The sequence below is a fragment of the Rana temporaria genome, chromosome 5 (assembly GCF_905171775.1).
Source record: "Rana temporaria chromosome 5, aRanTem1.1, whole genome shotgun sequence".
NCBI classification, from domain to species: domain Eukaryota; kingdom Metazoa; phylum Chordata; class Amphibia; order Anura; family Ranidae; genus Rana; species Rana temporaria.
In genome coordinates, this window is record NC_053493.1 from 239,995,659 (window position 1) to 240,020,277 (window position 24,619).

At 46.4% G+C, this 24,619-nt stretch overlaps 1 protein-coding gene across 1 annotated transcript in view; it reads left to right on the plus strand.

Moving 5' to 3' along the window:
- Nucleotides 1-24,619, plus strand: part of EXOC2 (exocyst complex component 2) — a 308,760-nt gene that overhangs the window by 34,967 nt on the left and 249,174 nt on the right. The window contains exon 3 of the mRNA XM_040353634.1: nt 2,450-2,576. Within this exon, the coding sequence (XP_040209568.1) occupies nt 2,450-2,576 (127 nt within the window). The remainder of the gene's footprint in view (nt 1-2,449; nt 2,577-24,619) is intronic.

The following is a 24,619-nucleotide window of genomic DNA, read 5'->3' on the forward strand; positions in this document are numbered from 1 at the left end:
TTTCTTAAAGGGGTTGTAAAGGTAATTTTTTTCCCCCTAAATATCTTCCCTTACCTTAATGCAGTCCTCCTTCACTTACCTCATCCTTTCGATTTTGCTTTTAAATGTCCTTATTTCTTCTGAGAAATCCTCACTTCCTGTTCTTCTGTCTGTAACTCTACACAGTAATGCAAGGCTTTCTCCCTGGTGTGGAGAAACCCTCTTGAGGGAGGAGGGGGCGAGCAGGAGAGTCAGGACGCCCACTAAAACACAGCTCCTTTCTCTATCTGCAAAGTAGAGAGTGTCCTGACTTGCCTGCTTGCCCCCTCCCCCCTCAAGAGGCTTTCTCCACACCAGGGAGAAAGCCTCGCATTACTGTGTGGAGTTACAGACAGAAGAACAGGAAGTGAGAATTTCTCATAAGAAATCAGGACATTTAAAAGCAAAATGGAAGGATGAGGTGAGTGAAGGAGGACTGCACTAAGGTAAAGGAAGCTATTTAGGGAATTTTTTTTTTTTTACCTTTACAACCCCTTTAAGTTTGCATGTGGCAATTCTGATGGTTGTTTCAGCTGCCATACAATACCTTATTAAAGTGGTTGTAAACCCTGTTACAGGAATACCCCACTTTTAATTACACAATGGGGTTTATTTACTAAAGCTGGAGAGTGCAAAGTCAGGCTCACCTCTGCATAGAAACCAATAAGCTTCTAACCCCAGCTTGTTCAACAAAGCTTTGGTATTAAAACCTGGAAGCTTATTGGTTTTTATGCAGATGTGAGCCGGATTTTGCGCCTTCTAATTTTAGTAAATCAACCCTATTGTGTACTTAAAAGTGGGGTATGCCTGTACACCACTTTTACCTACAGGTAAGCCCTATAAAAAGACTTACCTGTAGGTACCATGAATATCTCTGAAACTTGCACAGTTTGGAGATACACTCTGTATCCGCATGTGCCAACGTCATCGGCACATGTGCACTGAACAAACGGCCTGCTCATGACGTTTCTTCAGTAGCCGTGCTGTGACCGGCGGTTCCAGCGAGCATGCGTGGGAGTGATGTCATTGGGGCTCCAGCCAATCACAGCCACTGAGTCCGCAAACCCGGAACTAACTTCGGGAGACATGTTGCCGGTCACAGCGCTGTGCAGGGCCCGCTGCAACAGCTTCGATCGAAGGTAAGTATTTCATAACGAGCCAGTGTGCAATGCTCATTATGCCTTTGTCTTGCAGGGTTTTTTTTTTCAAAGTTTACTACCACTTTAACTTTTTGATGCCAGCATTACATATACTGTAGTGTCCATAGCATGTCATCATCATGGAGACTGAGCCGTCGCTGACAGCTCCTGGTTTAATTGTAACAATCGAGAGCAAGGAGGACCAGACTGGGATCACATGACTGCTCTGATAGCCTGTACTTGGCTATTGCAGGGATTACTAAAACTGTACTTTCTCCTCATGAATGAACAAAAAGATACATTGCGGTTGATTTACTAAAACCGGAAAGTGCAAAATCTGGTACAGCCATCGTGTTAGCAAATCAGCTTCTAACTTCAGCTTGTTCAGTTAAAGGAGTTGTAAAGGAAAACATTTTTTCACCTTCATGCAATCTATGCATTAAGGTGAAAAAACATCTGCTGCTGCCGCACCCCCCCCCCCCCCGATCCCCCTGTTATACTTACCTGACCCCTCGAAAGTCCTGCACGGTTCCGATATCCTCTTCTCCGCTCAGCCGGGCCGCTGATTGGCTAGAGCAGATGGATTGAGAGCAGCGCAGCCATCCAGTGACACGGCGGTGCCGAGTGATACAGTGAGCGGCTATGGCCGCTCGCTGTATCACGGGAGCGCACCCGCAATTAGTGACCACAATGCGAGCTCTCGCATGACTATGGTTACTAATTGCGGGGAGGACCAGAGACAGCCGCTGAGGGACCCCAGAAGATGTGGATCGGGGCCACTCTGTGCAAAACGAACTGCACAGTGGAGGTAAGTATGTTTGTTATTTAAAAAAAAATAATGTTTTTCCTTTAGTGACCCTTTAAGCTTCGACAAGCTTGAAAGCTGATTGGTTTCTATGCAGAGCTGCACCAGATATTGTACGGTTTTAGTAAATGAACCCCAATGTCTTTTTACCTCTTGAGTAGAAGAAATGTAAAAAAATATATATATATTTTTTACTTTTATAATTGTCTATTATATGCAAATATATATATATATATATATATATATATATATATATATATATATATATATATATATATATATATATATATATATATATATATATATATATATATATATATATATATATATATATATATATATGCGAGTATGGCACACAGGGTTACTATAGGGTAATTTTTGAACACACATTTTTGGTTGTCTCTCCCCTCTTCCAGTTGCATACAGCTTAGTTTATCAATGCAGTCGTTTCCATACACTGTTTGAAATGAATATATATTTTTTCTAGGTATTTTGGATCCATCAGCGGTGTGGGTAGAAGAAATGAATTATTATGATATGCGTACAGACAGAAATAAAGGCATATCCCCATTGTCTCAGCGACCAGCCAATCCATTGGGCATAGACATAGACCGGTAAGTGTTGTGATTGACCCTTGAAGTACATATGTTTCCTATATATCAGCTGTGTGAACATTAGTCAGCTTGGAAGCCTACAAAAAAGGAAGCCACTGCCCCCACTTATAACTGGCCATAGCAGCAAGCAGCTTTTGAAGGCCACATATGTTAGAAAAAAAAACAAGAATGAATCTGTCATGGATCTTGAGATATTAAAGTGTTTCTACTTGACATCTGTTACACAGGAGAGGGACATTCAATGCAAGGACACCGGCTATTGAAATGCTAAGTGGAACCAGCTAGAGAAATACCTTTTATTGTGTTCTGCAGGCTAAGAGCGGGTGTCGGAGACACTCCGTCTGGCTAAAAACTATGGATTGAAGGTTAATTGAATCTAGAATGTATGGTTGAAGATGGATGTGTTTACGCTAAGGGACGTTGTATTGTTCTAAAGGTCAGAAGCCTCCTGTCAGCTGTATTGAATTAGCATTCTATTGTCTAAAACAATGTAACCTCTCAGAGGTAGTAATTAAGTAGACCGGGTTATTGTGTACATTGATTACCCCCTGGGGCTTCTGTCTTAATACACAAGTCTTTCTATCCAAGCTATTAGACCAATCCCTGTTGACAATTTCAAGTCCTCATTTGCATGGTCAAGGAGGACTTGAGTGAAGACTGGATATACTTTACAATTGACCAATAGGAAAGCGGTTGTTGGGAGTGGGATGTTCCAAAATTCTGTATAAAAGTGTGCTGTGTACTTGAAAATAAAGAGTCCTGTTGGAACTTACATACAGCCTGCCTGGTGTTTGTTCTTAATGGGTCCGAATGGCACATAGCTGTAATTCGGATCCCGGAACCTTGGATGACTGGACCATCAGACGTTGCAATCTGCAAGCTGACTCACTGGTAGCAGAGGAGTGTCGGGAGAGCAGGACCTGGGCGAGGAAGGATCTCGTCACATTGGTTGGCAGCGGTGGGATTTGCTCTCCAGTTACTGGGACAACTCCAAACCACCACCATGAATGACCAGCTATGCAGCCTGGAGGAGAACCATGCTAAAAGACTTGCTTGAGAGCCGTGGAGGGACCGGTGGGATGAACAAGGCCACCCTGATCATTGCGCTAGCCGAGATGGATCAGAGGGATGGTGATGCAGGACCCCGGTCAGTTGAAGACTTGTTCCAGCAGCGAGTTCAACAACGGTTGGCATTATATGGTGCTAACCCATCAGAGACGGCCATACAGAATACCATTAGAGACCTCCAGCTGCAGGAACAGAGAGAACGAGAGTGGCAACAGAGAGAACGAGAGCGACAACAGAGAGAACGAGAGCGGCAACAGGAGCTGAGAATTGCAGAAATACGGCGATCGGTGACAACGCCTAAAGAAGCAGCACCAAATGAAAGAAGAGGAGAGGTACAGATATCAGTAACCATGGAAGAGGAATTCAGAAGGAGGTTGCGAGAGAAGCAGATACAGCGCAGAGGACCAGTATCAGAGGAGGTCCTGCTTGGATGGTCTGATTCGATCCGCTGCGAACTCTGGAAAGAAGCGCTAGCCCGCGAGCAGCGACACCAGGGAAAAGCTCTCCCCTCCATCCATGTAAGGTACTGGTCACAGTATGAAGTACGGATGCTGTTATTGGGGGAACAACCAAAGCAGGAGTGGACAGCAGAGTTAAGCAGGCTGATCCGGGAAGAGATGCGGTTGGACGAGAGCTACAGAGCCCTCCGGTGGTATGTAGTCCAAGAGTGCCCGTGGTCAGCGGATGACAGCCCCACGGAAGGCTTTGACTATGATGGCCTGGGATTGTTGTATTGGAGGATGTCCAGGGATCCCAACTTTGGGAGCGATCGGGAGTGGCGTTGGGAGGAAATAATGGAGCACAGAGAGCGAAGACTGAATGTCCCGGAAGTGCACTGGTTACAGGAAGATTTGGAATTCCTGGCCGCTCAGGAATGGGAACTGGAAATCGCCTACAAACAGCTGCTAGACTCCGCTCAGCAGCAGGGTGAGGTTCCCTTTACCTGGGACTATGAGGAAATATCAGCTGACAGTGATGAAATCCTGGCTGATGAATCAGCAGTGGAAAATCGGGAGCTTGCCATTCCCAAAGCTGAAGTGCTGACCGCAGGGCCGAGCTCTGCTAACCTCTGCTCAGTACCCATAGCATCTTCTGGGTTCCATGGACAGGAGATGGTGAACCTCTATACCCAGACACCAGTTGTAGAGACAGGGGATTTGATAGACTTTTCTGCTGAGGAAGAACAACCTGGGGAGCCTCCAACAGAAGAGCTGGTATCAGGGCCAAACTTCACTGTGCTCTGCCCAGCACCAAGTACAGTATTTGTGGAGTTACAAGGAACTTCCCCAGCTGAAGCGCTGGTCACCGGACAGAGGGATCAAGACCTCTGCCCCACCCCTGCGGCAGTTCCGGAGGCTCAGGGTGAGAAGATGGCGATCACTCCCCAGCCACAGATTACAGAGTGTATGGACTGTTCAGAGGATGTTATGGATTATGCACCCCCAGCAGAAGTGCTGGGGGTGCATAATGCTAGCCATCTCTGCCCAGCACTGGGACCAACTGTGGAGTTCCAGGGAGCCGGGGCGGTTGGCCCCCCTCCCCAGCAACAAGCTGAGGTGGTAAAGCTCGTACTCCCAGCTGAATCACTGGCAGCAGGACAGGATGCTACTGGCGGCTGCACCCCACTACAGCTTGAGCGGATATTGGTGGATGGGACTGTGGTCTCCACTCACAGCAACCCAGCGGAAGAGCTGGCAACAGAGCAGAGTGCCCCAGGCCTCTGCTCTCAACTAACAGGAGAGGGGGTTCCTGTGGTAGTGGATGGGACTCCGATCTCCATGGACACAACCCCAGAACATGGTGCAGCACTGAGACAGGAGGATGTCGGCTTTGCTTTGCAAGCATCGGGGGATTTTTACCTAGCATCAGTGGATGGGACTGCAGTCTCCACTGGTATACCCCAGGAATGGTGGCCAGTTGGCCCAGATTCCCAACGGCATGATGAACTGAGCCCAGCCACCCTGTCTTCTCTCCAGCGGCTGAAAGGACTCCAGGGAGAAGGGCCAGTCCAGGCCTCTCCCCAGCGGCAGGCGTGTTCTCTGAGAGAGGCAGAGATTGGCTGGGTGAGTAATGCTCTGTTTGGGACAAGTTATCTGGGGTACTGGGGGGGTACCGGAATTGGGGTCTCTCCCAGTGTTAGTCTCCTGCCAAAGGGGGTGATGTGTGACAGACCTAGCCGGGACAGGGGCTTTTGGAGAGGACTGAATGTGAGCCTCTTGCCATCCGATTATGGGCCAGGACCTCAAAACAGGAAGGCAGATGGGTCATCCCAGCGGACAGTCCTGGAACCTTAAGACTACTTTTCCAACATCCTCGAGTTGACCTGTTTGGGTCCCACTGCGGCTGTTGGACTGTCTCCCAGGGGAAGTAATGTCATGGATCTTGAGATATTAAAGTGTTTCTACTTGACATCTGTTACACAGGAGAGGGACATTCAATGCAAGGACACCGGCTATTGAAATGCTAAGTGGAACCAGCTAGAGAAATACCTTTTATTGTGTTCTGCAGGCTAAGAGCGGGTGTCGGAGACACTCCGTCTGGCTAAAAACTATGGATTGAAGGTTAATTGAATCTAGAATGTATGGTTGAAGATGGATGTGTTTACGCTAAGGGACGTTGTATTGTTCTAAAGGTCAGAAGCCTCCTGTCAGCTGTATTGAATTAGCATTCTATTGTCTAAAGCAATGTAACCTCTCAGAGGTAGTAATTAAGTAGACCGGGTTATTGTGTACATTGATTACCCCCTGGGGCTTCTGTCTTAATACACAAGTCTTTCTATCCAAGCTATTAGACTAATCCCTGTTGACAATTTCAAGTCCTCATTTGCATGGTCAAGGAGGACTTGAGTGAAGACTGGATATACTTTACAATTGACCAATAGGAAAGCGGTTGTTGGGAGTGGGATGTTCCAAAATTCTGTATAAAAGTGTGCTGTGTACTTGAAAATAAAGAGTCCTGTTGGAACTTACATACAGCCTGCCTGGTGTTTGTTCTTAATGGGTCCGAATGGCACATAGCTGTAATTCGGATCCCGGAACCTTGGATGACTGGACCATCAGACGTTGCAATCTGCAAGCTGACTCACTGGTAGCAGAGGAGTGTCGGGAGAGCAGGACCTGGGCGAGGAAGGATCTCGTCACAGAATCCAAGGGAAACTCCAAGCTCACTTACTGACCAGCCAGCAGACAACCAAATTGACCTGTCTAAACAGTATGTGTTAAAAACAGGGGTTTAGTCTGCACACATTTGCAAATACATGCGTAAGCTAAAGGCACCACCAAGACACCCTGATATTTGTAGTTCTATCACTAGCTTATGAGTGACTCCACAATGGAAGCGCATGCATTCTGATGGATCGATGGAGGTCAGACGGACTGCTTACCAAGGTGTCAGAGTTAAGTTTGTGCAACGTACCGACAAAGCATGTAAAAAGCAATGCCTAGTTATCATGCTCCAGGCTCATTTATGTACATCCAAAGTGAGAGCACCCCTCTGTATGGTATGAAAATGTAATGCTGATGCACTTAAAGAAAAACTAAAGGAATTTTTTTTTTTTAGCTAAATAGCTTCCTTTACCTTACTGCAGTCCTGGTTTCATGTCCTCATTGTTCGTTTTTGCTTTGATGTTGCTGTAATTCCTCTCTGTTCTGGACACTTCCTGGTTGTCTGTTTCCTGATCACCACAGCACTGGGAGATTTCTCACTGTGGTGACTAATCAAGGAGGTGTGATTAATGTGTGTCAGCACCAATCCAGTTTCGTTTTACAAAGCATCACTGCCCTCTATTGGCTCTTTGTCTCTGTACATCAGAGAACCAGGAAACAACAGCAAAAACAAAACTAAACTGCAGGTACATTATATGATTGGTTTTTATCTATTTTTAATCATTTTTAAAAGGAATCTGTTAACTATTATGTCTCTATACCCTGTAAATAAGGATGAGCTCCGGCGTGTTCGCCCGCCAGGAAGACGGCACCCGCGCTGCGCTAATCACAGCCAGGCAGACATTTCCCGATGCTCGGCTGCAGAGATCGGGAAATGTCTGCCTGGCTGTGATTAGCGCAGCGCGGGTGCCGACTTCCTGGCGGGCTCCTCACGTGTTCAATGCGAACACGCCGGAGCTCATCCTTACCTGTAAACAGTCATTTCAGCAAAAAAATGTTTTTCCTTTAGTGACCCTTTAAAGGAGCTGAGAATCGTTACCCAATAATTTGTGTGAATTTTCTAGTTTTATCTCGTTTACATTCTTGCAAGTTTCGAAAAATATTAGTTGATCTATCAAAAAAAGCACTTGGCTCCTAGGTCCAATAATGAGTTGATAAAACGCAGCATTTCATGAAGTGGTGTGCAGTTGTCTACTCCCCCTCCCCCCCACACCATGTTTCCCATGCTCCACATCTCCACACAGAGGATGGGGGACTGGCTTGATGGGTTCCACAGGGTAGAGGGGTGGAAGACTGGTCGACATTTGTTCACGGTTTCACCCTACCTAGTAAGAACATGGCAGTTGTGAGCCTTGCATCACTTCCAAGTTCGGCTCTCATATTCCCTGGTTGCTGTGACCAGAGAAGAAGCTAATGGAGTTTGATCTGTGGTCTATTAGTTTCACTGGAGGGCAGGTGACACACCTGATGTCTCATTTACGAGAACCTAACACAATATTCTTACATAGAGGATTATTTTTAGATTCTATATGTGATAAAAGTTTACCCCCCCCCCCCACCAAACATACACATACGAACATAAAGGCCCCTTCCACACAGGGACGGATCCATTGCAGCAGTCCGCCGGCTCAGCTGGCGATCTCTCCGTTGATCTCCGCTGAGCCGGTGGTTGACAGGTCCCTCTCTGCTCACTAAGCGGGGAGGGGCTTGTCGAGCGCTGCTGCTTTTCTATGGAGAGATCAGACGAAAACGGACAGCATGTTTTCATCAGATCTCACCCGATCCCATCCGCCAGGACGTCTGATTTTAGCGGAGCGGATTGGATGTCAGCGGACATGGTCACCGAACGGTCCGCCCATGTGAAAGGGGCCACACATCAGTTGTGCTACACGTCTTAAATATTGCTGTGCAAGCCAGAGTGAGATCAATCATTTTTGGCCCATTATTCAGGGACAACTCTAAACTGATGGCCTATAGGGGCTTTGAAAGCACCATCTATGGAAAATACCGAAGTTTGTTACTTTTTCTTAACAAAAGAGGATAATTCCTTATTTTAAAGGGTATGCATCATAACAAACAGTCACTATTAAATTCCCATCTGTTAAGATCATCGGCCATCATGTACAATGTAGGTCAAAGTGCACTATTTTATTCTCCGGCTGCCTTTAGAAAATATGTAATGTTATATGTAATGTTGTGCAAATTTGAAGTAATCTTTAAGCCTAAGGCCCCTTTCACGCAATCGGACTGTTCAGGTCCGCCTATCAGTTTTGTCGGCAGACCTGAACGGCCGCTCCATGCCTCTCTATGGAGTGTTGGATGTCAGCGGAGACATGTCCGCTGACATCCGATCCGCCAAAATCAGACTATGGCGATACGTTGCCATCCGTCCATATCGGATCGGTGAGATCTGATGAAAACGGACATGCTGTTCGTTTTCATCAGATCTCTCCATAGGAGACAGCGGCGCTGCACAAGGCCCTCCCCGATCAGTGGTCATCCGCCAGCTCAGCGGAGAACTATACCACTGAGCAGGCGGGAGCTGGCGGCTCCGTATCGACGGAGTCCACCTTGTGTGAATGAGACCTAAGTGATTTTGTATACAATATGTGTGTGAAAACTACAATTAACTATAAGGCCCCATGCACACGAGACGCTGCTAAACTCGAGTTCAGAGGCATTTGGGCATTTTTTTCAACTGCCCCTGAACACATTTAATGTTATCCTATGTGTCCATGCACACGATCACGTTTTTTGGCGTTTCAAAGCAGTTGGGTTTAGGGCCGTTTTTCCAAACCCAAAATTTTGGGTTCAGAAGCTTTCAGCTTTTGCGTTTTAGACGCAAATCACGGCAAAACGCCGCTAAACACGGCACAAATAGTTTGATTCTGAGCTTGGGGAGGGTCTACAGTGTTTTGGGGATAAACGCTGACAGCCGCAAATCGCGGTAAAACGCCGCAAATCGCGGCAAAACGCTGCGCAATTCACGGCAAAAACTGGCTTTTTAAATGCCGGTTTTTGCCTTTGAAAAGCTGAGATTAGAGGCGTTTGTAATAGCGTCTCATGTGCATGGGGCCTAATTTGTTACGTTGTGTTTTGAAAGCGTACCATTGACAGAAATGGCAAAATGAAGGTCCGTGCACCTGGCAAGATTTCTGTGTTTTCATAGATTTTCTCTTGTCCATGCAAAATTTATGATAAAGCATTTAATTTGAAAAGTTTCTAAACTGATTCTTGAAATTACAATTCTGTCGGTATAAATTTAATATAGGTAACAGATAACAGAAGAAAAGAGTTGGACTTATGCAGTAAATTAACGCTTTATTTTAAGTATCATACTGGACTCAAATGTGAGCCATTTCTCATGTAAAGACATTCAGTACTAGAGGCTGCAGTATGTTGTGCACATTGTATCTACAGCTGGCTTTGACAGCTTTGTTTAAAAAAAAAAAAACACTTGTTGAAATGCAGCATGTAGTGCCCTGGCTGCATGCCACCTTTTTCCCTTTTTTTCTGCCCTGATTTTATCTGCCCAGAACATGAATGTCCTACCGCACAACTGCAAAGTTTACATATGTGGGAGACTGGCGTCGAGCTGCTACTTTTCCTATATCATTGATGCAAACACTGTTATGTTCACTGTAGGGATGGTAATATTTATGCCTTTTTAGGTATTATGGCCTTTCGTATGTTTGCTATGTGTTGAAAGCAGACACATACAACATGAAGTTGTCCAATATCTGGGAGGAATGCCATACTCCTGATGTAACCATTATCAATTAATATACTGTATTTATAGGATTGTTCTAGCTGCTCCATAACATGCATATCCACTTGACCTCTGGAAGATTTACCCCCCCCCCCCCTGCATAACCAGGCCATTCTTACTGTGTTACTTTAACTGACAATTACATGGTCATGCACCACTGTACCCAAATTAAATTTATGTAATTTCCCCCCCCCCCCCCCCCCCCCTCAAATAGAGCTTTCTTTTAGTGGTATTTGATCACCACTGAGTTTTCTTTTTGTACTATAAATGAAAAAAGACTGAAAAAAAAACCCCAATGTTTATTTTCTTCTATAAAAAATATACAGTAAGTGTTTGTTTAAAAAAAAAAAAAAAAAAAAAAATCTTCATCTTCATTTAGCCCAATATGTATTCTGCTACATATTTTGGTAAGAAATAATCCCAATAAGCGTATATTGATTTGTGCTAAAGTTATGGGCCCGGATTCAGAAAGAATCGCGTATCTTTAGGCGGGCGTAGCGCATCTCATATGCGCTACGCCGCCGTAACTTAGTCAGGCGAGTAGCGTATTCAGAAAGAACTTGCACCCGAAGTTACGGCGCCGTAGCGTATATGGGCCAGCGTAAGCCCGCCTAATTCAAATGATCCAGGCAGTGGGCGAATTGTATTGAAATGAGCAGTGACCGAACGGAACATGCGTGCGCGCATGCTCAGAGTCACGTCGCAAATATTCCCCAAGATACGTCGGCTCAATGCTTAGTCGACGTGAACGTAACCTACGCTCATCCCCAATTACCTACGACTTACGCAAACGACGTAAAATGCAACGCTGTTCCGACGTTTCCGACGTCCATACCTAACATGACTTACCCCTGCTTTATGAGGGGTAAAGTTACGCCGGACCGACGCCTTACGTAAACGGTGTAGCTAAATCCGACAGGCGCAAGTACCATTCTGAATTGGCGTATCTACCTCATTTGCATATTCGACGCGGAAATATACGGAAGTGCCCCTAGCGGCCAGTGTAAATATGCACCCAAGATACGACGGCGTAAGAGACTTACGTCAGTCGTATCTTGAACAAATTCTGGCGTATCTGATTCTTTGAATCAGGCGCCAAGATACGACGCCTCACATTCAGACTTACGACGGTGTATCTGGAGATACGCCGTCGTAAGTTGTTCCTGAATCCGGGCTATAGTGTTTATAAGCGTGTGTGTGTGTGTGTGTGTGTGTATATATATGACTGGAATTTTTTATTTATAATTTTTTTTTTATACTAGTAATGGCAGCGATCAGAAAAATATACCAGAACTGTGATAGTAAGGTGGCCAATCTGACACTAAAGCCTCATACACACGATCGGATTTTCTGACGGGAATTGTGTGATGATAGGCTGTTGTCGTAAAATACTACTGTTTGTACGCTCCATTGGACATTTGTTGGATTTTCTGTGGACAATTGTTGGATAGCATGCTTTAAAATTTTCCGCCAACAAATGTGTGTTGTCGGATTATTCAATCGTGTGTACACAAGTCCTTCGGACAAAAACTCCAAAGTACAAACACGCATGCTCCGATTCCGTGCTCACCATAACACTACATTAGCAGAAGTTGCCCAAAGGCTGGCGCTAAAGAGCTGAAAAACTTGTGTTTGTTGGCCGACAATTTTGCCAATTTTGCCGTTTGTGTGCAATACAAGTTCACGCCCAATGCCCTTCGAACAAAAATCCTATGCTTTATCCGCAGAAAATCCGATCAGGTGTATGAGGCTTCAGGCTACTTTCACACTAATCCATGGCAAAAACGCATATGTGTTTTTTCTGCAATTTTGCTGCATTTACGGTGCAGATTTTAAAGGACAAACTGCACCAATTACTTACAATGGAAAGGTGCAGTTTATTTTACCTCCTCAAACATTTTCCAAAAATGCTGCAAGCAAGATTTTTTTCACTGCAATGAAAGCGCATCGCCCCAGTCTGAACACATGCATTGATTTTTAAAGGGAAGCTTTTTTCTTGAGCTTTCCAAGCTTATTTTTATTTTATTTTTTTTAACGCAAAAGCACTTTCGAAAAACACTCAGTGTAAAAGCAGCTTTACTGACACTTTGTGGGAACCAGTGACAGTGATCAGTGCTAAATACAGTATATACACTATTAGGTAGATTCACGTAGGGGCGCCTAACTTTAGGGCGGCCTATCCTAGCCTTTTTAGGCTACACCGCCGTAAATTAGTTAGGCTAGTAGTGATTCTCAAACCACTTACTTGCTAATTTTCGGCGGCGTAGCCTAAAACGAGCGGGCGTAAGGGCGCCTAATTCAAATGACTTGGAGGGGGGCGTGTTGTATGGAAATGAGGCTTGACCTGACGTTTTTTGACACTGCGCATGTGCCGGGCGACTACATTTCCCAGTGCGCATTGCGGCTAAGTAGGCCGTACGGGCCTATTGATTACGATGTCTACGTAAACAACGTAAATCCCAATTCGCGGACGACTTGCGCAAACGACGTAAAAAATTCGAACCTCGCGGCGGGAACGGCGGCCATACTTAACATTGTTATTCCACCTCATAGGTGGAATAACTTTAGGCGGCCTATCCCTTACGTTAACGACGTAATGCGACGGTGTAGGCCTGGCGTACGTTCGTAAATCGGCGTTTCCCCTCATTTACATAATCTACGCCGGCCGCAATGGAAGCGCCATCTAGCGGACAACAGAAACATTGCAAGCTAAGATAGAACGGAGCAAGCTGGCCTATCTTAGCTTTGTTTAAGTGTATCTCTGTTTGAGAATACACTTAAACAAACGCCGGCGTAGATTCAGAGTTAGGTCGGCTTATCTACTTTGTGAATCTACCTATGTCACTGTACTAATGACCCTGACTGGGAAGGGGTTAAACATTTAGGGTGATCAAAGGGTTAAATGTATGCCTAACCAGTGTATGTGTGTCCTGGGAGCTGCTTTCACTAAGGGATGTGCCGCTTTTTTCCCCCCCGCTTTGTAGGGAAACGCAAACCAGCACATCCCCGCTGACAAAACATAGCTCTGTTTTACTTACATTGACAGAGCTCTGTACTGCCTTCCTCCTCACCGATCAGCGGGTGCTCCATTGGAACCCGCTGATCAGCTTGTGATGCGACTAATCACTACACAGCCAGTGTGCCGGCGACTTGTGTGCCCCCTACCTGGAGAAGGAGAATCGCATATATATTCATGATTCTGCGCAACCGGCCCACACTGTAGCCTTAAATCTACGGTGTGCAGTCTGCAAGTGTATATGATTGTTTCTATACATGCAGCACCTTCAGGACAATTTTTAGGGTAACTTCTTGCCTATTGCTACATGTGTTTCACGGAACTTCACTTGTCCTGTGCCCAAAATTTGTGATTTTACTTTCAATGATAATGGTAAACAGGACAAATAGAGAGGGCGAAGCTCCCTAACAGGGACAAAGATCACAGTGAATCCTTACAGGTGTTATAACCCCTCTCCACGCCATCCAAAAATTAATACTTTATTGCTGATGCAAAATGCCAATGCTTTTATGTAGGTAAATCCAGCACTGCATAAGAACATAGGCGCTAATGTGTCTATTAATGGCCAGCGTTGGGTGAGAGAGACTGGGCTAAGTTCTGCCAGCATGTGAGAATAGTGAACGGCTCAGTCTGTCTCGCGCAATGAAGTGAGAGAGAGAAATAATTTTTTGGCTGAAATCCCTCACATGATTGTTTAACATAGTTGACGATCTTTTTCCATAATCTGTGCCAAAGGCTGTATTTTTGGAAGAAAAAATAGAGACCTGTTTTAATCTGATCTGATGATGCAGTGGTGGTCAGGATGAAAGGACCATATTAGGGCAGGTGGGCATAATGACGCATAACGATGCAACAAATTGGGAGGGCAAATCTCCCTGATTTTCCTGTTGGATCGCATTAGTAATGCCATTGGCCATCGTTAACTGGGTCTATAATACTTTTTTTGGCTCCCTCCCTTGTCTACACCATCACTGTTATTGGTTTATGGCTATCAACACCACATGCTGCTAACAAATAGATTTTTTTATCAATTACGTTGACCAGCACCATTGTTGCTGACACTACCACCATTAAATTATAGATGGTGCTGCTAAAAATATATATACAAATCTATCAATATGTCACATTTTTCTATATACTAGAAAATAAAGATTCTGGAAGTCCACCCACCACCATCACTGAGGCCTCGTACACACGACCGAACATGTTTGCTGAAACTGGTCCGCAGACCAGTTTCAGCGGACATGTTCGGTCGTCTGTACGTCCGACCGGACAATTTTCCGGCGGATCGGACAGGTTTCCAGCGGACAAATGTTTCTTAGCATGCTAAGAAACATGTCCGCTGGAAGCCTGTCCGTCGGACATGTTCAGTCGTCTGTACGACTTACTGGACATGTCCGCTCGGCCGAAAGCCCTCGCATGCGTCGAAGTGATTCAACGCATTCGTTAAAGCATTGACCTTCCAGGGTCGCGCACGTCGCCGCGTCATCGTCGTGGCGACGGCGCAGCCACGTCACCGCGTATCCTGTACACAGGGATTTTGGTTTGATGGTGTGTACAACCATCAGACCAAAATCTGGCAGCGCACATGTCCGATGAAAACGGTCAGGCGGACCGTTTTCATCGGACAGTCCGTCTGTGTGTACGAGGCCTTACTATAACTAGAACTTGCCGTTGTACTCTTGTCCTCTCACCCCAATAAAGCATGAACTTGTTTTTTGATTAATTGAAGGTTTCAATGTTAATGCTGCAGATATCTATATGTCAGAGAAATATGTGCAATATTTTATGAACACCTTACAAGAGATGAAGGCACTCGCATCTAACCTTGGGCCAAAAAGAAAGTTCCAAAACTGATGGAGCAAGCACATATCACCCCACCAATTCGTTAGTGATATCAGGAACATAACTATGAACTCTGAACATCCACACAACTCCTTCTTGTTGGCATTGGCACCCACATCTACTGACTCCAAGACTGATGCACCTTTATGTATATGCTTAAACAATTACCTGACTAATGTATAGCAACATCCCCGGACCCATATCAACTATCCACTGAACTAAGGCAACATCAGTTCCCCTGTAGTCTTCCTTGAAACCAGGGGTGTCAATCTCAATCACATCACGGGCAGCATCAGCATTATGGTTGCTGTCAAAAGCCCAGTTGTATCTGTAAGACTTTACTTTTTATGATAATAAATAATTGCCTCTGCATTCAAATATTACTGATTTTAGTAATAACTTAAAGCGGAGCTTCACCCAAAAGTGGAACTTCTGCTGATCTGCTTTCTCCCGCCTCCCCCCCGGTGCCACATTTGGTACCTTTCAGGGGGAGGAGGGAACAGGTAGCTGTTTTCCAGGAGACAGCGCAGCGACGATATCCTTTTGGAGGTTCGGCCACCCTCTTCCTTCCCGTGCAAAACTTTATAGGCTGAGTCACCATACGCACAACAAACACCTTTTAGGCTGGATTCACACTTGTGCGTTGCGTTTTTGAGCTCCGTTTTGTTTGCCAAGTTCTCAATCAGCGGTTCAGTGGTTCCACTGCGTTTTAGCTGCAGATTTGCTGACGTGGGAGAGGGGAGGGAAGTCTAGGCGCTGTTATCATGAGGGGGAACTCCATGCCAAATTTTAAATAAAAAAACGGCATGGGTTTCCCTCCAGGAGCATACCAGGCCCTTAGATCTGGTATGGATTTTAACGTGAACCCCTACACCGAAATCCATACCAGACCCTTATCCGAGCACGCAGTCTGGCCGTTCAGGAAAGGGGATAGGGACGAGCGAGCGCGGCGCCCCCTGCCCCAAAGCACCCACCTCCCCAGGTTGAGGGCATGCAGCCTGGTACGGTTCACTTGGGGGGCGCTCGCCCGTCTCCACCCTCTTTCCTGACCGGCCGGGCTGCGTGCTCGGATAAGGGTCTGGTATGGATTCTGGGGGGACCCCCATGCCGTCTTTTCGGTGTAGGGGTTCGTGTTAAAATCCATACCAGACCTAAGTGCCTGGTATGCTCCTGGAGAGGAACCCATGCCGTTTTTTTATTTTAAATTTGGCGTGGAGTTCCCACCTCATGATCCCTGTTCAGAACGGAACACATGTGCGAATCAGATGCGTGCCCATAGAAGATAATGGGCCTGAATACGCACCTGAGTCGCACAGCAATGCCTAGAAAACACACATGTTTTTTGGGCAATGCGCAGTGTGAATGCATCGCACATATGTGAACCAGCCTCATTAAAATCAATGTATTTTAACCACTTAAGCCCCGGACCAATATGCTGGCTAAAGACCCAAGGGGTTTTTACAGTTCGGGACTGCGTTGCTTTAACAGACAATTGCACGGTCGTGCGACGTGGCTCCCAAACAAAATTGGCGTCCTTTTTTTCCCCACAAATAGAGCTTTCTTTTGGTGGTATTTGATCACCTCTGCGGTTTTTATTTTTTGCGCTATAAACAAAAATAGAGCGACAATTTAAAAAAAAATTCAATATTTTTTACTTTTTGCTGTAATAAATATCCCCCAAAAACATATATAACATTTTTTTTTCCCTCAGTTTAGGCCGATACGTATTCTTCTACCTATTTTTGGTAAAAAAAATCGCAATAATCGTTTATCGGTTGGTTTGCGCAAAATTTATAGCGTTTACAAAATAGGGGATAGTTTTTTTGCATTTTTATTTTTTTTACTAGTAATGGCAGCGATCAGCGTTTTTTTTTCGTGACTGCGACATTATGGCGGACACTTCGGACAATTTTGACACATTTTTGGGACCATTGTCATTTTCACAGCAAAAAATGCATTTAAATTGCATTCTTTATTGTGAAAATGACAGTTGCAGTTTGGGAGTTAACCACAGGGGGCGCTGTAACATTTAGGGATCACCTAGTGTGTGTTTACTAGTGTAGGGGGGTGTGGCTGTCGGACTGACACCATCGATCGAGTCTTCCCTATATAAGGGATCACTCGATCGATGCGCCGCCACAGTGAAGCACGGGGAAGCCGTGTTTACACACGGCTCTCCCCGTTCTTCAGCTCCGGGGAGCGATCGCGACGGAGCGGCTAAAAACAAATAGCCGCGCCGTCGTCCCGGATCGCTCCCCGAGCGGACCCGACCTCCGCATGTACCGGGGGGGGGTCCCGATCGGACCCCCCACCCACGTCTAGCAGAGGACGTACAGGTACGAGATTGTGCCTGTCCGTGCCATTCTGCTGACGTAAATGTACATGAGGAGGTCGGGAACTGGTTAAAATGTTATGCGAATTCGCCTAGGTGTGAACCTGTCCTCAAGCTCGGGCCCACAACCGGCCATAGGTGTAACACTTAATATCAACACTGCAACAAGCACATTTGTTTTAGCTATAGGTTTTTGAAGGAAATACTAAGCACTTGTCACTTTAATTCAACACACCCATCATTAGCACTTTTGTTATCAAAATCTGCGCCACACCTACATCCTTTGCCAATTCATACTGGTAGTTATCTGTAGGGGCAGCAGTTCTCCTCCTTCGTTCAGTACTTTTCCTTTAGTGTGGAATCATACAAACCTTTTCCTTTCCCTGTCACTGGGCCAATGAGAAAACACTTTGCACATGCGCAGTAGGGAACTGGCTGTGAAGCCGAAAGGCTTCGCTGCTTGTTCTCATTTGGACGAATGACAGTGGCAGCACCCGACAGCCGTTTCGAAAATCGGCTGGGGTGCAGACATCGCAGGCTCCCTGGAAAGGTAAGTGACTATATGTATTAAAAGTCACCAGCTACAGTATTTGTGGTGGCTGACTTTTTTATATTTATATATTTTTTCCAGGTGGAACACCTCTTTAAGACTTTAGTTGTGAAGGGCAGGGACAGAGCCTCATGGAGTCCACTCACGCTCCTGTAGCAGATGATGGAAATCTGAAAAGGAAAGTCGCACACCTTCGGTATCATCCACAAGAAACTTTTTTTGGAGACCGCTGAGACAGAACATGGTTCTGCTATGGGGTTCTGCCTGAGCAGTCTCCTGTAAAGTTTCTAATAAAGTTTCCTGTGGATGATTCCATCAGTGTGCAACCCTCCCTTTCAGTTGGCATAGAATTGTTTTTATTTATTTTATTATTTCAGTGCTTTATATAGCGCCGTCAATTTACGCAGCGCTTTACATATACATTGTACATTCACGTCAGTCTCTGCCCTTAGGTTCACACTTGTGCGATGTGGGAAACCTGCGAATCCACTGCGAGTTCCTGCATCGCACCCGACTCGCACGGCAGTTCACACTGCCATATGCAAACCGCTGGGGAGTGTCATACAATGTTAACGACACCCCCATTTCAGCTCGCATATCGCCCTCCGAACTGTCAGACATGAATCGGATCACATGGGTGTGAACACCCATGCGATACAATTCTGGTGAGGACCAAAAAAAGGGTCCTGTCGAGTTCACAGTGCACCCCCCTTTCCTTGTGCTGCTGTAATGATGACGTTTTGGCGGAGCTGGGAAGCAGAATATGTTGGGTCTGGAAGAGAGCTGGAGTCTGCTGAATGCTAAGATCAGGGGAGGCGGAGATGAAGGGGTGCTGCGGCTGTAAGAGTGGTGCAGGATCTGTAGGAGTAGTTCTGTCTTCAGCTGCCAACTGCTGAGACTGGGCAGGGCAGAGACGAGCCTCTCCGTGGCTGCATGGAAAATCGCACGATCTGGCAGAGAAGTTCTGCCCTTCTCTCTGCTGCCGACTTCTTCTGTGACAAGGTGGGGGCCGAGCTAAGGGGGGTTCCTCAGCTGCAGGAGAGGTGGGAGGGCCACATGAAATGGCCTGGTGGGTTGGAATCGGCCCATGGGCCTTGTGTTTGACACATGTTTTAATCCTTCCAGAATGCTAAACAATGCATCCCCTTCCATATTTCTCCACATTCATTGGCTTCTCCCAACATCTGATCTTTAAATGATCACCACTTTCCCAGTTCCCCAAATCTCCACCTTGGACTGACGCATCTCCACAACCTTCATCTTGGATAGGCACATCTCTACAACCTCCTCTGGGACTTATACCTAAGTAATATTTCATAGTTTAGCTCTTATGAATATTGTTTTATAGGGTATACATTAGAGCTGTACGATTAATCGTCAAGAATCGTTATTGCAATTTTTTTTCCCAGTTGCGATCATGGCAAAGTATTTCCCGATCTTTTGTATGCAGAGAATTCTCTCTGCTCTCCGCCATCAAAAGAAAGGAAGAAAAAATCCAGGCAGTCTGCCAAGTATCACAACATTCTTTATCATTGGAACGTTAAGTCTAAACATTGTAACAATTTGTCTTTACATCAAAGGAATAGACTTCTGTATGTAAATTGGGAAAGTTTAACCACTAAACCTTTTTTTGACATTTGTTGTTTTCAAGTTAAAATCTTTTTTTTTTGCTAGAAAATTACTTGGAGCCCCCAAACATGAGATAATATATATATATCATTTTGTAGAGACCCTAGAGAATAAAATGGTGGTTGTTGCAATATTTTATGTCGCACTGTATTTGCGCATCGGTCTTTCAAATGCAATTTTTTTTAGAAAAAGTTACTTTAATGAATTACATTTTTTGTATAATCTGAAAGATTTTACGCTGTGAGAATTGTGATTAGAGGTAGAGCGATATTTAGAAATTGGGGTGGCCGATGGCCGATATATAATGCCGATTTTTATGGCCGATATTTTAGGCCGATTTAAAAAAAAAAAAAAAGAAAAAAAAAAACCCTCACCCACTCCACTCCTTCCTGCTTACTCCTGTCCCTTTAGCACACACTTGATGTTCTCAGTACAGATTTTATTGTTATTTATTATTATACAGGATTTATATAGCGTTAACAGTTTGCACAGCGCTTTACACCAGGGAAGACAGTACAGTCACAATACAATTCTGTACAGGAGGGATCAGAGGGCCCTGCTCATTAGAGCTTACAATCCAGAAGATGGCACTGGCAGGTGGCACTGGTTTGGAACTGACAGCAGGCACTATTGGCACTAGCAGGTGGCACTGGTTTGGAACTGAAAGATGGCATTGGTTTGGAACTGGCAGGTGGCACTGGCTGGCACTGGTTGGCATTGGCAGGTGGCACTGGTTTGAAACTGGCAGATGGCACTGGTTTGGAACTGACAGATGGCACTGGCAGGTGGCACTGGTTGGCATTGGCAGATGGCACTGGTTTGAAACTGACAGATGCCACTATTGGCACTAGCAAGTGGCACTGGTTTGGAACTGACAGAATGCACTGATTTGGAACTGACAGATGGCACTAGTTTTGGACAGATGGCATTGGCAGGTGGCACTGGCTGGCAGTGGCGGGTGGCACTGGCTGGCAGTGGCGGGTGGCACTGGCTGGCAGTGGCGGGTGACACTGGCTGGCAGTGGCGGGTGACACTGGCTGGCACTGGTTGGCACTGGCTGGTGGCACTGATTAGCACTGGCTGGTGGCACTGATTAGCACTGGCTGGTGGCACTGATTAGCACTGGCTGGTGGCACTGATTAGCACTGGCTGGTGGCACTGACAGCACTGGCACTGATTGGCGGTGGCACTGACAGATGGCACTGATTGGTGGCTGGTGGCACTGATTGGCACTGGCTGGTGGCACTGATTGGCGGTGGCACTGGCAGGATTCGCACTAAGCCGAGTGTAATGCCGCGTACACACCATCACTTTATGTGATGAAAAAAAACGACACTTTCTGTGAAGTAAAAAACGACGTTTTTGAAACTTCAATTTTCAAAGACGAAGTTGCCTACACACCATCGTTTTCTCACAATGATCTTGCAAAGTGAGGTTACGTTCCACCACGTTTTACCATTGAAGCTTGCTTCATAAGTAGCTTCTGGGCATGCGTGGATGAAAAAACGTCTTAGAAAACGACGTTTTTTGCTACACACGGTCAATTTCTGTGAAGTAAAAAGTGCACTTTTGAAAAACGACACATAAAATTGAAGCATGCTTCAATTTTTTTTGGTCGTTTTTTACAAGACATAAAACGACGTTTTCCCCCACACACAGTCAATTAAAGTGACGTTTTTAAAAACGTCATTTTTTTTCATCACATAAAGTGATGGTGTGTACGCGGCATTAGGCTCCATTCACAGTACTGCGTTTTTAGATGCATTTTGCAGAAATGCAGGGAAATTTTTTAACATGGTTTCCTATGGAACATGTTCACATCGGTGCTTTTTTGTGCCTCTGCGTTTTTGGAAAGGGTCGGGGACTTTTTTTCCTGCAAAAAGCAGCGTTTTGCATGTAATAGAATTCAATGGACCCCCAACCATTTTAACCTATTTAAAGCTGGTTGTTAAAGGAAATGTAAAAAAATAAAAATTGATGGCTAAAAAAATGCAAATCGCGGTAAAAACGCACGTCAAAAAACGCAGCAAGCACTGCAAAAACGCTCAAAAGCAACATGCATAGGTGTGAATCGAGCCTAACTGTAACTGTGTGAAACTAACAGAGAGGAGAGAGAGATTAGCTGTCAGCTCAATGTCAGGGGTGGGCGGGACCCAACAGCTAAATTACACCAGCCAATGATTGGGTTGCTTTAGAAAGTGGGTGGGGCCACATACACATACAGTACATGTTGCCGAGAATGTGTTTCTAGCACGACAGCATCGCACTGATTCTCGGCGACATGGTGCCGACATCTCGCACCCGCTGGAATAGACAAAGCACATTCCAGCGAGCGCGCCATAGAAGCGACAGGGATCCGACTTGGATTCCCGCCAATTCTAGGTGCGGCATTTGGTATGCATTCCTGAGAGGGAGAACTCAACGCCAATTTTGAAATAAAAAACCGACATGGGTTCCCCCCCCCCAGGAGCATACCAGGCCCTTTGGTCTGGCATGGGTTGTAAAGAGACCCCCCTACGCCGAATAACCGACGTAGGGGGTCCCCCTACAATCCATACCAGACCCATATCCAAAGCACGCTACCCGGCCGGCCAGGAAAGGAGTGGGGACGAGCGAGCACCCCCCCTCCTGAGCCGTACCAGGCCGCATGCCCTCAACATGGGGGGGTTGGGTGCTCTGGGGCAGGGGGGCGCACTGCGGGTCTTCTCTGCTCTCCGGGGGGGTCTTCTCCACTCTGGGGGTCTTCTTCTATCTTTCCCGTTCTCTGCTGTTGACTCAGCGCACCCCGGTTCTTCTTGCGCTGTCCGGTGCCTTCTCCTTCAGCGCTGGCCGCCCGATATCTTCGTGTGTTAGCTCAGTTACTAGCAGGCGGCCAGCACGCTCTTCTGTGACGTCGTCTTCTCTTCTTCTTCCGATGTTGACCCGACGGCTCTTCTCGCTGCAATGACAGGTGCGCGGCTTGCATCCGACTTATATAGGCCTCACAGTCCCATCGTGCTCCGGTACCTACCCACGTGGTACCTACCCACGTGGGTATGTACCGGAGCATGATGGGACTGTGAGGCCTATATAAGTCGGATGCAAGCCGCGAACCTGTCATTGCAGCGAGGAGAGCCGTCGGGTCAACATCGGAAGAAGGGAGAAGAAGAGAAGAAGACAACGTCACAGAAGAGCGTGCTGGCCGCCTGCTAGTAACTGAGCTAACACACGAAGATAGCGGGCGGCCAGCGCTGAAGGAGAAGGCACCGGACAGCGCGAGAAGAACAGGGGTGCGCCGAGTCAACAGCGGAGAGCGGCGAAAATAGAAGACCCCCCAGAGCGGAGAAGACCCCCTGGAGAGCAGAAGACCCCCCCGGAGAGCGGAAGAAGCAGCCCTCCCTGCTAAAAGAGCTAAAGAAGACAGGGGGGGCCCCCGGAGCAGACTAATTATTTTAAAAACCCTGTGTCGTGTGTTTATTAACTTTAACACTTTGCCTCCTGGTGAATGGGTAGGGGTACGATGTACCCCATATCCATTCACTTAGGGTGGGGGGCCGGTATATGGGGGCCCCCTTATTTGAATGGGCTCCCAGATTCCGATAAGCCCCCCGCCCGCAGACCCAGACAACCAACGGCCAGGGTTGTCGGGAAGAGGCCCTGTCCTTATCAACATGGGGACAGGATGCTCTGGGGTGGGGGGACCCCGCAGTGCGCCCCCCTGCCCCAGAGCACCCGACCCCCCCATGTTGAGGGCATGCGGCCTGGTACGGCTCAGGAGGGGGGGCGTTCGCTCGTCCCCACTCCTTTCCTGGCCGGCCGGGTAGCGTGCTTTGGATACGGGTCTGGTATGGATTGTAGGGGGACCCCCTACGTCGTTTTTTTGGCGTAGGGGGGGGTCTCCTTACAACCCATACCAGACCTAAGGGCCTGGTATGCTCCTGGGGGGGGAACCCATGTCGTTTTTTTATTTCAAAATTGGCGTGGAGTTCTCCCTCTCAGGAATGCATACCAAATGCCGCACCTAGAATTGTCGGGAATCCAAGTCGGATCTCCCGTCGCTTCTATGACGGCTTTGTCTCCATCGCGGCAAGCCAGCTTGGCGCTGGCTCCCGCGATGGGGCTCGTAGGTGGTCAATCTGGCCGAGAAAGGGAGCGAGATTGACACAATATCGCGGTCACCCACTGTAGCGGCCTGCCCAGATACCATCCTATTGGCTGGTGTAATATAGCTTCTGGGTCCCGCCCACCCCCAACATCGAGCTGACTGCTCCTCTCTGTTACTTGTCAGTTTCACACTCAGTGCCGCGCTTGATTCTGCCAGAGCCGCTGAGTGTGGAGAAGGGAGGAGGAACCGCCGGTCAGTGTAAAATATCGGCCTAATTTTGATAATATTTGGCCAATTCCGATTTATCAAAAATTGCCAAATATTGGCCGATATATCGGTCTACCTCTAATCGTGATCTTTATTCAAAGAAAAAAAAAATGGTGATTCTCATTTTGGCCAGTATCGTTCAGCTCGAATATAAATTGAATCCTATCATTTTTCTTTACATTATATAATATGTAAACTATTTTATTTTAGGCCTTTTCTACAATTCTGTGACAAGTAACATTTTGCTATGAGTAGGATTAATATGGACTGGTTAAAATGTAATCCAATTATGTCAAAAGAAAAACGCAGCATCCATAGA